The 14,949-nt window shown below is 34.2% G+C and overlaps 1 protein-coding gene across 1 annotated transcript; it reads left to right on the forward strand.

The window, feature by feature from the left end:
- Nucleotides 1-8,692: 8,692 nt before the first annotated feature.
- Nucleotides 8,693-14,412, forward strand: LOC105054680 (large ribosomal subunit protein eL24y-like). The gene is made up of 4 exons (XM_019854079.3): nucleotides 8,693-8,781; nucleotides 13,147-13,248; nucleotides 13,354-13,490; nucleotides 14,053-14,412. The coding sequence occupies exons 1-4, from the start codon at nucleotides 8,722-8,724 to the stop codon at nucleotides 14,138-14,140; spliced, it is 387 nt and encodes a 128-aa protein (XP_019709638.2). The 5' UTR covers nucleotides 8,693-8,721; the 3' UTR covers nucleotides 14,141-14,412.
- Nucleotides 14,413-14,949: the final 537 nt, after the last annotated feature.

Below are 14,949 nucleotides of genomic sequence, written 5' to 3' on the forward strand. Positions count from 1 at the left end.
TACATAATGTTCCCTTTTTAAATGTATTTAATACGAAAAATAAATGTTTAGCTAGCTTAGGTTGTTTGTCAAACTTAAAGGTGATCCAAAAACTTAAAACTTTTGTCATTCTTTTTTGACTTGCTTTTTGATCAATTTGAAAAAAATGATATATCTAAGAGAAATTAACAATCTTATTTTAAAGACATTCTTGCATTAGTGAAGGAATTCATTGAAGTTCTATTAAAGGGAAAAGACCATGAAAGATTTAGACTCATGCTTGCTCACTTTTATAACCACTGAAAAATAGCATAATATTAGTTAATGAGAACTTTCAACATTTTTTTGATGCAAACTCAAACCCATAGGAATTAGATAGTGAACTAGCTTATCTAGTTGCTAACGTCCCTAGTAGTTAGACCAAGTGACCTATGACTGGATCATGCCTTCACTAAGATTTGGATGTTAGTATTTTTGGGGAGGACTCCACCTATTGTCTTGGTTATTGCCTATGGTCCCTTCTAAGGTTTTATGTCCTGATGAGATGGCTATCCTATCGTATTTCTATGAGAAAATAAGATCGGGATAGGTTCGGAACTCCAAAACCTATCCATGTAGAGAAAGAAGAAGAAAGGAAAAAAAGAAAAGGAAGGAAAGAAGAAGAAAAGGTAAAAATAAAAGGAAAGAAGAAGAAAATGGAAAAAATAAAGGAAAGGAGAAGAAAAAGAAAGAAAAAAGTAAGAAAAGAAAGAAAAGAAGAAAGAAAGCAAAAAAAAAAAAAAAGAGAGAGAAAAAAAAGAAAAAAAGGAAGGGGGAGCAATGGAAGACATCTATCGAGATACGTGACTAGAATTGCCATATGAGATGAGACGGACTAGTGGGGAGTCCCATTGCATAAAAAAATTGGGACACCTTTTCTTGTGAGATTTAAACCTTAATCCATTATATCAAAAAGTATATTGTTTATGCCCCATCTAAATAACTTAACTAGTGCCATATGAACAAGGTTAAGGGAATGATGCACATGGAAATCATATGATCCTTGCTAGACTTAACAGGGTTTAGCCATGACAAGCCAACTATATGGGGCACAGGCCAAAGAAATTGGATATGATGAACCAAGGCACGAGCAGGCATATGCTGAAGGATGTTCGTTTTATTTTGAATAGGATTCAACTTGAGTTATACCGTATATGAAGCATATGAAATCATGGAAGATGAACTTCTAGAATCATTAAAGATCATGACATGATGGTTAGTTACAGAAATCAATGATTACTTTGCAATTATTGTTACACACACACACACATATACAAAGATTGAGGTGGACATTATCTACAATGGTTACATGGAGTTTAACTTTATTATAATAACCATCAAATATATCCTTATTATTTTATCGAAGATTTATCTTTAGTTAGAGTCTAGATCAAACTAAAATATGTAAAATAAATCACGATGTGTGTTAATGTGGGCCACATTCGGATGGTCTGATCGAATAAATTCCAACACCTTGATCTTCAAGAATTTTTACTATTGTCATACCACTCGTTTGAAAGAAGATTGATAGGATGTAGTTGGGGCTATGGTAGAATGATCTATTTTTATTGCTACTCTTTAGGTAGAATCTCATTGGTAAACTACTTGCAAAGAAAAATAAAGATAAACAAACAGATGATTAAAGATAAGATGAGTTCATCAATGTGTTGAAGGTCTTCTCCATTGAGAATACATCCACTTATATATAGAGAGAGAGAGCCAGGCTACAATCAGGTCGATCAGATCTAAACTTATATCTAGTCATGTATAGACTCTATAATAGGAGTCCTACATCAATGATCCAAGCTATTGAATGTGATCTACTATCTCAAAATTTATTGCATACTAAAAATCATATGATTTGAAGACCCCTAGCCTATGCATCTAATCAAAAATTAGATAAATAAAATTGAATTAGATGTATTTTTTTATTACATAATGCATAGGCTAGAGATTTTTAAATCATATCATTTTTTGTGTGCAAATAATTTTGAGATAGTAGATTATATCCAATAGCTTAAATCATTAATGTAGGATTTTCATTGATCAGTTTTAACCTGACTGAGTCTAAGGTTAAATTTGATCAACCTTACCAAAGTCTGTCCCTATATATATATATATATATATATATATATATATATATATATATATATATATATATTGCCTTTGATGAATGAGGCATATTATAAAAGGACATCCTTTATGGAGTTGATTCCTAACTCATCCAAGAGAGCTTGTGAGATCCTCCCCATCGGTAATATTCGGAGTTGAGATTGGCAAACTAAAGTACTGCTTGTGGACAACGAGAAGCACATCCAGTTCAATTTCTTCTAATGATTTAGACAACTTGATTCTAGATATCGTGGATGGCATTAATGGTTTCTTTTTCATATAAGTTCTATTGCCCCATAAAATCTAATACAAGGTACTTGGATCCGTGCTACTCCTATTGTCATCCTTCGATCATTCTATTTCTAACTAATATTATCTCACTTACACTATTATTATCTCTATTGTTTTAATAATAGATCCATGACTAAAACTTGTTTTGTAGCTAATTGTCCTTCTGTAGCTAGAGTTTTGAAAATGTACCTCCAATCCAATTAGACAAAAATGGTACCTTAGGCTAGTATGGTAGGTAGATTGACTCAACTTTCTTAAGAGAGGTTTGGGCCGAGTCTGAATACTAGTAGGTTGGGCCTAAGAAAATGCTGGTTGCTGAATTAATACATGGTGTGAACCTTGGATAAAATTAATTGCTCATGTAATAAATGGGATAGTCTTGGGCTCACTATTATGCAAGGTACCTTTAAGAGTTGGATTCAAAATTAACATCAAATCTTAACTTGCATTAATAGTTTGGTGCCCTAATGAAGCCATGGATTTTGTATAGGATACATTTTTTAAGACATTAATAAAGTTCATATTCACTTTATTTATAAATAGTTTTTGAGTACACTACATTAGCATGTGATACTTGTCTAGTATTAGATGCCTAAGACGTATAAGAACAATATAGGAGACTGAGTCAATTGATAGATTAATCGAAAAAGATCTAGCACTCCAATTCTATGTTCCTTTAATTGTCACAACTGAGGATGCGATTTGGAGACTTTGCTTATTTTTCTACCAATGATGGATGATGATTATAAGATTGTTGCAAGCCTCTCTCAGTTCATAGAATAGAGAGTCCACATCAGCAAATAGGTGAAATGTGGACTCTACTTGAAACTGCACTGTTAAGATACATCTAAGCAGATTTTATGAATACATCTGATTGAAATTGCACTATCAAGAATGAAGATGTTCTCATTATGTGATACACTTTGCATATTCTTTGATGCGAGGGATTCATGTAAATAGCATGAGTCCAATCCCTTTGATAGCCATATCAATCGGACTAAGATATGAGTTCATATGTAATAGCCTGTTGGGTATATACTAAGATGATGTGAGATGCCCAACAAGGAATCCACTACTTGTATTGGCAGAATAACTTATTTGAACAAAGATTAATGAGCAAAAAAAATACACTAGTGGTTTATAAAATTATTTTGATAATAATCTATTATATAAAATAAATATATAGTATATTTATTATTTCTACAAAAGATTTTAGAGAAATAATTTCTCCAATGTCTAATTAATTTGTAGTCTCAATAAATGTCTTTTGATGACTAGTTCAAAGCTGCCATGTTTATTGATAAAATTCCAAATTGATGTGTTATTATATAGAGGGATTTTGTTCTTCCTATCTAAAAGGTACATCATGACAATATTTTCGAGGTGACTTATGATCTTAGTTGTGAGTCACATATGGGGTAATAAATTTCACTAATAAAATATTGATTAATTATACACCTAGTGCCTTTTAACTAGAATGATCCCAAATGTAACCTATCGGCATGATTCCAAATTCTCAGTAAATGATTCAGCATATTCTACAAAACATGCCTATATCTTTGGTAGGATCCCTTGTTGCCCTAATAGATTTAGACTCATCATTTTAGTTTTTGTGAGATCATGGAGATAGCTTGATTGCCTAATTGGGCTCCTAGATGAGAAGAATTGGCTTTATAGGCCACTACAGAAATTAGCAGGGCTTTGTAGATGACATAGGTCTCTGTTCTTTAGTGTTTCAGGCTTTATACTAGTTTTAGAAACCAATGGTCTTATTATTTATTTAAAAAGACTTTGGTGTCACTTGAACCCGCACTCCTTCTCAGTCAGCACAAACTGGGCCTAAATGAAGCCAATCCTTGTGATAGTATAATCGATTCAATGACACAAAACCTACCGTCAAAAGTAGGTCTTTGCTCAAAAGGATCTAACAATACAAAGTCTTCTGAAAGATTGGCAAGAAGCCCTAGTTCGGATCCAACTCAATCTAGTCCATTTGTCGTCCATGCATTATTCGATTATATACAATGCTCAAAACATCATCCAAAATTTCAATATGAGTCCGAGCCAAATATTACCATCTTTTTCATCCTATATTAGACAAGCTAGAAAACTCGAGATCCTCAAAGAGCTCGGTTGGTCGAGATAGAGGATGACCCATCGAGCTTGACTGGACGAGGTCCAGATGCATATGTGAGCATGCCATTGGCATCAGGCTGATTGAAAAAGTAGGGGTCAAATAGAGGATAAAGAAATGGATGGAGGTGTGGTGCTGGACAATAGTAGAAGAATGTATTATTGGACTATAGTAGGAGATACAGCATTGGGTTGCAGTAAGGATGTAGCACTAAACTATGATAAATATGTAGTACTAGACTACGATAAAATACTAAGTTTACCTACTCTTGAGATAAACGAATACGATAAAGATAAATATAAATTTATTAGATTGTTCATCGAAGGATTTTTTTTTTACAAAATATAGTTCTACTTATTTATATTAATACATAATAATCGTACTTAAACATTATAATTATCCACTTCGACGGTTGTTTCTCATATCTAGTCTCCACTCTTAGCGGTTCTGATGACACTACTAACTATCTCCTACTACTCATACACAAGTATAATCGTTCTGTAACTACCAAACTGATAGCCATGCCTTATCAGTTTTATCTTAATATAGCTTGGCTTGGCTACCCCCCTTTTTTGGTCTACAATATAGTCTTGTATTCTTAAAAATTTAATACTGATTGTCTCAATCTTTTACTAGCCAATAACTCAAGACTTGACCTTTCAGCTTGCTTTCTTACTTTAGGGTAGAATTTTATCTATCCAATCTAGGTTTCTATCATTAGTATGATTTTATAGCTAAACTCTGTCTAGTCCTAACAAGAGTCACATGATTCTCATTTGATTTAATTCAATCAAACTTAATCCACATGATTTTTGCTTCTAGCTACCAACTATATTGTTAAAATATAATATAAACAATGTTCCCCACACTTTGTTGGCCAAGGATCATGAGGTTAATGGAATTTCTATCATTGCCTCCTCGATACCTGCAAAATAAAGATCCTGCGATTATGATTTTGAACTATTAACAAAGGGCTTTTCTTTCACTAAAGTATCTGCATTTGATAATATGTTGGTATCTTTTTTAATTTCTTCAAGTCTTTTTCCCTTGCCATATTTTCTTTGATGGCCTATTCTTATATGTCTAAATGATCCTCACATTGCTCAAAGGATCTTCCATCTTCATAGGATTTTACTCTCCACATTGATGGGGATTTGATTCATGTTCTATCAGAGCATGCCTCTTCTACAAATAGGCATGTATCTTTCTTTGATCTCCATTCTTTCTAATCTAATGTCTCCATCTGATACTATTTTGATTACCATGGTGAGTGGAATCAAATATTGGCTGGAGCAACTTATGTGTTTTGTCTCACATAGGTCTTGTTACTAAACTAAGATAGCATTATCCTTTGCCTTTCAATGCGCCAAGTCGACCTCTGCATCATCGACCTTCGGTTGATCCTATGCCATCATCTTCTAAAGGTTGGCTTAAGCGAATATTTTATATTTCCACTCTAATCAGCTACATTTGTATCCGAGCCTTCAACATGTTACATTCGTCTTACCTTTACTATCATTGATGATGAGTCATGATGGGTAGAACATCTTGAAGCTTCAAGGGTCAATGATAATGAGGAATTTGCAGGTAAAACTTGACTCTTTAAATTTTACAAGGCTTGTGAGACCTAAGGCAAAACCATCTTGGTTGTCTTTAAAATTATATGGTCATCATCAAATGCATCTAGAATGAGTTTATGACACAAGCAATATGACATATCTAAGATTTTCTAACTAAGCCAGCAAATTGGAATTTAAATGAAGCTTGAACAAGTAGAGAAGGTATTGTATCTGGATAATATTTGAACATTTTCTAGAACATTAATTCCTACTTTTTAAAATATATGGCTCTTTAGTAAGACATAGGAAAAAATATATATGAGCAAGGGACATGGTGATCCATCATAACTGTAATATCCGGGATATGAAGCCACATATAGAGTGGCACCCATGGAGTTCTCTTGTTAAAACAATAAAAAATAGTTATTATTACAATATCAATAGCACCTTCAGGGTGGTTTGGGGGTGGGGAGGACTATGTAGGTCCTAAAAATTGTTTAATAAGTCACCTACTCCTAAGTAGGGCTAACAATACTTTGATATAACAATGCAACAGGTCCCTTTGAATTGTAACAATGGATATTATTGAAAACCATTATCCAACCAATGATAACATAACAGCCTAAGCCAAGACACTATTGCTGTGAGTCGGTCGAGTCAAACTCACATTTGCCCATCTTGACCTAGCCGATTTTCTTTTAGAGCGCTGATTTTGGACTTGGACTCAACCATAGGCTGATCAAGCCAGGTTGGGTTGGCCCTACAAAAATATTTTATACCTGATAGATTCATTAGGTTGAGTTGGCATCATGCATGACCATGACTCCCTCCAAAATATTTCAGATTTGGATTGGGATGGGTCAAGTCAAGCCTATATTTCAAGTCAAGAATTTAGCTACCTTTGATGGCCAAAAATGTAATTAATAATAAATTGACTAAAAAACTTACATAAAATTCAAACAGTCCCTACTTTAAATATGAATTATTACTCAAAAATATTTTTAATTTAGACTATTCTTAAGGTACATGTTTATATACTACAATTCAAAGGATAAGATATTCATACACTTGAGAAAATTATATATTAGAGCCCATCGAAATAAATCATGATGCTTCAACATAATGAGAGTAAGTGAGAGAAACCAAGCTTGTCGGGATGAAGGAACAATAAGTTTAGATGACGATTTATTCAAGATATGTAGAGAACAATAGGGCCAGTTTGGATGGTTGGGCCCAAAATCTCATGTGATTCATGGGCTGGACCAATACAGTCGGCTAAATTAGGCTAAATTAAGCCTATGCTTATAAAAGTTTAAAGAACCATTGGAGTGGATCAGTCCAAATCCTACAAAAAGATAAAAAAGATCAACCATGCAAACAGGCTCTTATCTTTTGTTTGGTACAAATGATTGATTAAAAGAAGGATGGATAAAGGAGGATGGATAAATGAGGTAGAGGATGGATGGATCTTCTTGGTAAAATATGGAGGACTAGATGAAAATTATTTCTTCCTCTGTTTGATATAAAAGGAATAAAAGAAAGGATGGATGATATTTGTAGATATGTTTACTAAACCATCCTTTGATAAAAAATATTATTATTATTATTATTATTATTATTATTATCATTATTATTATTATTATTATTATTATTATTATTATTATTATTATTATTATTATTATTATTATTATTTTATAACACTTATTTATACTAAATAAATAGAGTAACATGTAAGGTATAACCTATATAATTTATAACTAAATATATATTTAGCTTAATTTAATAAATAATTTTATGAATTAATTATAATGAATAAATTATTTATATATCAATTATATAAATAGTTAATTAATTTATAATTTAATTTAAATAGTTGATTAATTTTATACAAATAGTTAACTAAAAAATAGTGAATATAAACAAAAATTGAAGACAATTTTAATTATTTAGTTATATTTATAGAAATTATATGTTGAAATTAAAATAATTAGTAATAAAATTTAATAGTATAGATAAATAAAAATAAATATAAATATAAATAAATAAAAGAGTGAAGAAGTGTTAGGGTTTGTAAAAAATTAATAAAAGATAATTATGTCAATATAGAAATCTATCCGCATGCTCTATCTATCTTTCCTTGCATTCATCTAATTTGAGAGGATGCAAAATGATGGGCCTAGATGAATGGATAATCCCTTATTTTCATCCATTCTTTCTAAAATATTTTGAACCAAATGATGAATGGAGATCATCCATCATTTCAATCCTATTAGAACTCCAGTCAAACATAGGATTAGAGAGAAAGATGAGTATTTTTTACACGTTTCAGAATTTTGAGTTGGATTGAATTATTTTTGGTCAGGCCAAGCAAGATTTTTCCTCGACCCAAATTAAATTCAGATGATACAGGGGCCACAGAGTCTAACCAGTTCAAAGATTATGAAACCCATATTTGGCATGGTTTTTGAAATGGGATCCAATTTTTGACCTCTACTCGACTCGACTCGACTCATTTTCAGTCCTAACTAGACATAGATGGTTTTTATGTAATTTTGAATGCGAAAGAACCTCACAAAAATAGTGGAGTTTCTATTTGTGGCCTCCAAAATGCATCTAGGGTTGGGGCCGTCGAGAGAGAAGGCGAGCAGCGGCAGCCATGGTTCTCAAGTAGGTTTCCTCTCTATATGATCCATTGGGGTTGATGTTTCCTCCCATCTTTTTGCTCTTGTTGTAGGAATTTCTTTTGGGTTAATTTTCACAAATTCGCGGTGGATATCGATTTCTTTTTTTTTAAAAAAAAAATCTATTTTTTAGGGTTTTTTTTTCTTTGCAAATGATTCGATTGCAGTCAAATGTTCGGGTACATCTTAGTTTTATTTGGGGGTAAGGTTTAGGTTAGTTTAGCTGCAATCTTTCTCTTCTTATTGAACTATTTGAGTTTGGAATTTTTCTTCTGTGTAATGAGCATGTGGGATTTCCATTTTAATGGACGGAACAATTGAAACATGAGAATATGGAGTGGTTCTATGGGTGTCGTTTGTAGTTTGTTTGGGCGATGTTTGATCTTTGTTCTAGCTTTTATTCTATATTTTGTGTGTTCTGGGATTTATCGATGATCATAGGTTTTCATTTTGGAGGATCAGAAGCTGAAGGTTAAGAAATTTGAGGGAAATCATGACATGGCTTTGGTTAAGCATATGAGTCATGCAGTAATTGGGAGAAAGTTTGACGATTATAATATTACCCTAGTCAAATGACTATCATGTTGAATGTTGTTGAAAGTTTGTTTAAGCTCTTGTATCCATATCTGAAATGCCCATTTCAATAATCTTGATTTCAATGGTGACAAGATTTGCAAGGAGACTTCCTGCCAAACACTGTGAATGTAGTATGTGGACGTAGAGGAAGCTAAATGGTGAATGGCATCGAGTGTATTATTAATTGTATGGTAATTTAATCGGGGATGGTAGATGGCTCTTTATCCTTGTAGCGGGAAATTGCTGAGATGGCGTATTAGGGTTCGAATTTCTTCATATATCTTTTCTTTGAATAGTGAATAAAGTTTTACCTGAATAAATCATGATGTAGCACGAAAGGTAGCAAATGCCAACTCATATATTTTAAGATCTAGAAAGCATAGATACCGGTACACGGTACGGGTACTTTATGATATGGGTACGTCGATATGGCAAAAATTAAAAAAAAATCACGATACGGATATGGCTAAATATTTTATATTTTTATTAATATTTGAATATATATAATATTTCAATATTAATAAAAATATATGAAAAAAATAAATCATATATATAATATTTAAATATGAATAAAATTAAGTATCATCATAAAAAATATTAGTATCATCATATATTATATATGAATAATATTTTTTTCTCAAATCTCAGCTAAATTTATAAGTATCATCATAAAAAATAAACAAACACTTGCAATTAACGAAAAGAAAAAAACTAGCGGTCTAAATAAGTAGAAGAGATCAAATTAGTAAGTCTTGATAATCAAGTGATAATAGTTTCAGCTACTTCATTCTCTGCATCATCAGCACAAAACTTCTTTTCCACATCTGGTTCATCAAAAGATAAACTTACAATCTCAAGAATGCAGAGATAGGAGTACCAGTGCCATACAGAAAACGTATCCGCATCGAAAACGTATCCGATGCTGGTACACGCCTGAAATAGGAGTACCTGTGCTTCATAGTTTAAAATCTTACCCCCTAAAGTTCGCTCCATCTTTTTTTCTGCTTATATCCATGCACAGATTTCATGTGAGTCTATTGGAAACATTAGCAGTCATTTTATGATGTCATAGTCTTATAGAGCATGAGTTGTGTATCGACATGGTCTGGCGGTCAGACATCCCACTCCTTGGGAATGGTTGGAGTTTGAAACTATGCTAGGAGTTATATCATGTTTTTCCCCCTTAAATAATGAGGATGATTTGAAACTTCACCAACACAAAATACTCCCTAACCTTTTAAGTACTAACAAATTATCTGATTGGAACATCTGATATGAATTTTTGGCAAAATTTAACGGGCTGGACTTAGTTTTAGATCAAATAGAACTAAAACTGAACTATTTCAGGTTTAGAGTTTCGAGTTTAAACCACAATTGGATATCATTTCATTTTATGCTTTCTATTTCTTTTTGCAAGCTTGTAGGAATGCATTTCTAGTTGTAGGCTTTTGCTGTTGAAAATGCTGGGTGTTGACTTCTGTTCATCCCTCATTTTTCCCCATTTGCTACCTTTTATATTGTAATAAAATTACTGATGCTAGGCCTCTCTTGCCTTGTAAGCCAAAACTTATAGAGTTCCCTTTATATGTTCTTAAGGGTAGCAACCCCAGAAAAATGTACTTAGTAGCAATCGATATATGAACTCATTACATAATGAAATTGAGATGTATAGCTTGGTAAATTTTACCCAGCAAGTCCTTATTTTTAACAAGGTACATGGCCAATATGTTCTCTTTTAATTTTTTTAGATCCTTACAAGCACCTCAACTTGTTCTCACCCCTTGCTAAATGTCCCAGCCAACATTGGGCAATACCTAGCATAAAAGCTGGGAGACTAGTTATTGTGGAGTCAGTTCTGACATATTTGTTGTATGGTGTTTGAATTGCAAGCAGGAAGTAACCCATCAAATTTTTCCTGTTTGAAAGTAGTCTTGAAGTAAGTTTTTCCTGTTTTTAAAAGGAGACTGGCTATAAAGTAGGCAAGGTTTTAACATTATGAACTGTTATCTGCAGTAAAAAAATATCCAGTTGAGGAACCAAATGGAAAAAAATGGGTTCAATATAAATGTTTAAAATGGACAAAAACCAAATCATGTCTTGCCATTGTGGCTATGGATAATCATCAATTTATATCAATTTATGTCAAAATGATATTCTATTCAGTTAAAGTCTCCTTAAAGATATGTACAATATCTTTGGCCCTTTTTTTTTTTTTCCTTTGGGAACTCTTACTGTTCTGTCTTGAGTAATTGTATGCTCTCACTGTTTTAGATGCATGCTTGATTTATGCATCGACTTGGCAGCATCTGATCGGACAATTATTTTAATATGGCTTCATGGATTTTAAAATCCATTGTCAATCATGTCCTACCTCAGCGGTGCACAAATAGTGTGTGGGCATAGAATTATTCTTTTATCTTATACCTTAATACCAGGAAATTTCTATGTTGTCTGTTAGGGAACTAACTCCTTCAACTGCACCCTCTCTCATTCCATTTAACTAAGGCTTTTCCACCGCATGGAGAGGAATAATATTAATTTTGAAGTTAGTTACATATGTTGCTCATGGTGCACCCTTTGTAGGCTCTGTCTTCATGTCCATAAATTTTCAGATGCTTGGCTCCAATTATTATAAAATTTCCTTGACTATGATGGCGCTTTTTATGTTCCCCTTTCGCTAGCGTAAGATGCCTACAATCATCACACCTTGTCCCAGCCATTTTCGTGCCGACTTTATGGAACCTCATTTGCCAAGCATTCTGCTTTAGAGCCACCTTTGATGTTATTCAAGCTTTAGCGTTTGTCTTTGTTAATAACTGAATATGCTTCCCAGTCTTAATTCTTATATTGTAGAAAACTAGGAAACCTAAAATGCTCCAAAATGAGGGGTATATGATAGTATTACAAACTGTTACAGCAAGCACAAAAATAGGACACACACAGATTCATACAATCACATAAAATAGAGAAGAGAAGAAAAACAAACACAGGATTTACGTGGTTCGGCTGAAAAGCCGACGTCCACGGACACGACAAGAGAGAAAAAATTTCACTATGATGAAAAAAGAGATACAATCACTCAGAACTCTCCAAATCCTAGCCGCAATTTGATTTTCCAAACTTTTCTCACAAAACTGCCGAGATCGGCAAAAAGTACAATATTTATACGGATCCGTATCGGTCCATGCCCTCCGCTACCATCACTGATCTCTCAAAAAATTTTATTCAGGTCGCAATGTGGATTTTTCAAATCGGATCATAGTTTGAATCCATAAAAAATATCCAAAATTCAAGCCACGTTAATGCAAACTTTTGTCTGGTACCATCTTTTTCACTGTAGTCAATATTTGGATCCTTTTCGGGACTGAACTTTGCCGCTTCAGTGGTGCCAAGATATACCCTGGTAAGGGTTGTCCGCTCAGATTCCCAGGTAAATAAAAATCACAGCAGTGTTGCTTTACTTGACTTTCCACGTGGCTGTTGATGTATCTTTCTATTCTACAAATATAAAATGTTCTGCCTCTAGCTAACTGCTCCAGTGGTAGATATACTCCATTCATATTAATGAAGGTGTTATTCGTGTTCCTCAGTTTATTTGTTTGGTTTATTCTATAAGTTTCAGAGGGAAAAGAAAGAATGCAGGGTGTATTGTTAACCTTCATCATTATATAAAATTGGCTCTTGTTCTTATAAGCCTTTAAAGAAATGCCAGACCAAGTACCTTATTCTTTTGACTGCTAGCATATTCACAAAACACCTTTTCTGGGTGATGTAGGTTTTCTTATTCGCTAATTCAAAATGCAAGAGGTACTTCCACAACAGGCTCAAGCCTTCGAAGCTTACCTGGACTGCGATGTATAGAAAGCAGCATAAGAAGGTACTTGTTCCATTATATGGTCCATGTATATTTGTGATTCATTCTGGATACCACATTGCTGCTATAGTTGGTCGATGGCATATACATCTTTGCTCTCTATATTAGGATATCCATGCTGAAGCTGTGAAGAAGAGGCGCCGAACTACTAAGAAACCTTACTCTAGGTCAATTGTTGGCGCTACTTTAGAGGTGATTCAGAAGAAAAGAACTGAGAAGCCACAAGTACGGGATGCTGCCTTACGGTATATTGCTGCTCTTTCTCATCCTTCCCTTTGGCTTCATCACTTATTGTTTTATGTCAAGGATATGTATGCTTTGGGTCGACTCCTGGGTTGTGGATTGGTATCGTTACTAACTTGGCATTCTTATGGAAAACATGTTATGCTCACCTACTATAATGTGATCAGTAAATTAATATTCAATTTTCTACATTATATTTGCTTACCGAAAAAGAGAAGTTTTAGAATGTTAAATTTTCTACATTAATATTCTCCATTCCAACAAGAATGTTAAATTTTGAAACCTGTATGTACCTTGAAAGGGTTGGTAGTTGTTTAGATTCATACTTTGGATTTAAAGCATTGTAAAATGTTAATATATTAAAGTAACACCGAGGCAATTGCTTGGAGGCTATATTTGACAACTGTGATATTACTTCGACTAACTTTTTGCAGGGTAGGGATCATCCCTCCACGTTTATGATCTCTTTTCGTATTTAATGCTTCTTCTATCTTTTTATTTGACTGCAACCAAAGCACCTAATGATTCACTTCATTTAAGAAAAATCATTTGTGTTTTATGCAGTGAAATCAAGGAAAGAATTAAGAAGACCAGGGATGAGAAGAAGGCGAAGAAGGCGGAAACATTGGCAAAGACACAAAAAAACTCATAGACTAAGAGCGTGGCCAAGGGACCAGCATCGAAAGGCCCTAAGCTTGGAGGTGGTGGTGGAAAGCGCTGAACACCTAGTATTTCTCTAGTAGAAGAAAGGCAATAGGACATTAAATTGAGTAAAAAGATTTCACTTTTGTAAGAGTATTCAGGCATTTGCATATTCATATGTGCTGGTATTTGCATGTTCATTTAGACCTATGGTTGTAGCCTCCAGCTTGGCCACTCTGATTCTGCTTATGTTGTTCTACTATTAGTTTGTAAACTTGGATATATCGTTCTGTTTTAGGCTGTGTGATCACCCGGCCCAATTGAGCCCAGAATCAGCCAAAGCCCAAACGAAAAAAAAAAAAAGAAAACAAAGGAGAAGAACTCCCGAAGGGAGTCTTCTTCTTCCTCTCGCCGGCTCCCAATCGGAGTCGGAAAAGAGCCCCCTCCGGCTTTATTTAAGGAGGAGATCCCTCCTCTCTCCCTTCCATCAAAGACTTGAGATCCAGTCGGCGGCAATCGCCGGAAAACCACCGCGGAGATTCGTCCCTGTGCCCGTCCAATTGCTCGCCGAAAAAGCCTCGCCGGCGTCGGAGGTAAGCCTCCTCCCCTTCCTCTCTTCTCCCCTTTCCTTCCCATGCCTGTGTGCATGCTCACCGGCGACCGGAGTCGTCGGATTTTGTTGCGGAAGAAACCTTTATTTTTGCCATTTTTCTATGCCGGTGGTTACCGCCGACCACCGGTTTGGCCCTCCTCTTGTCGTTGGGTCACCCCCCTCCTGCCGATGGCCGCCCCATATCGGTTGCACCGCCGGCCGGCCAG

Source organism: Elaeis guineensis, chromosome 12 (genome assembly GCF_000442705.2).
Source record: "Elaeis guineensis isolate ETL-2024a chromosome 12, EG11, whole genome shotgun sequence".
Lineage (NCBI taxonomy): Eukaryota > Viridiplantae > Streptophyta > Magnoliopsida > Arecales > Arecaceae > Elaeis > Elaeis guineensis.

Bases quoted from the DNA above. Each gene is read 5' to 3' on its own strand.
- LOC105054680 (XM_019854079.3), top strand. From the start codon at position 8,722: ATGCATCTAGGGTTGGGGCCGTCGAGAGAGAAGGCGAGCAGCGGCAGC. The intron at 8,782-13,146 runs GTAGGTTTCCTC...TGGGTGATGTAG, and splicing joins GCGGCAGCCATGGTTCTCAA to GTTTTCTTATTCGCTAATTC. The intron at 13,249-13,353 runs GTACTTGTTCCA...TCTCTATATTAG, and splicing joins ATAGAAAGCAGCATAAGAAG to GATATCCATGCTGAAGCTGT.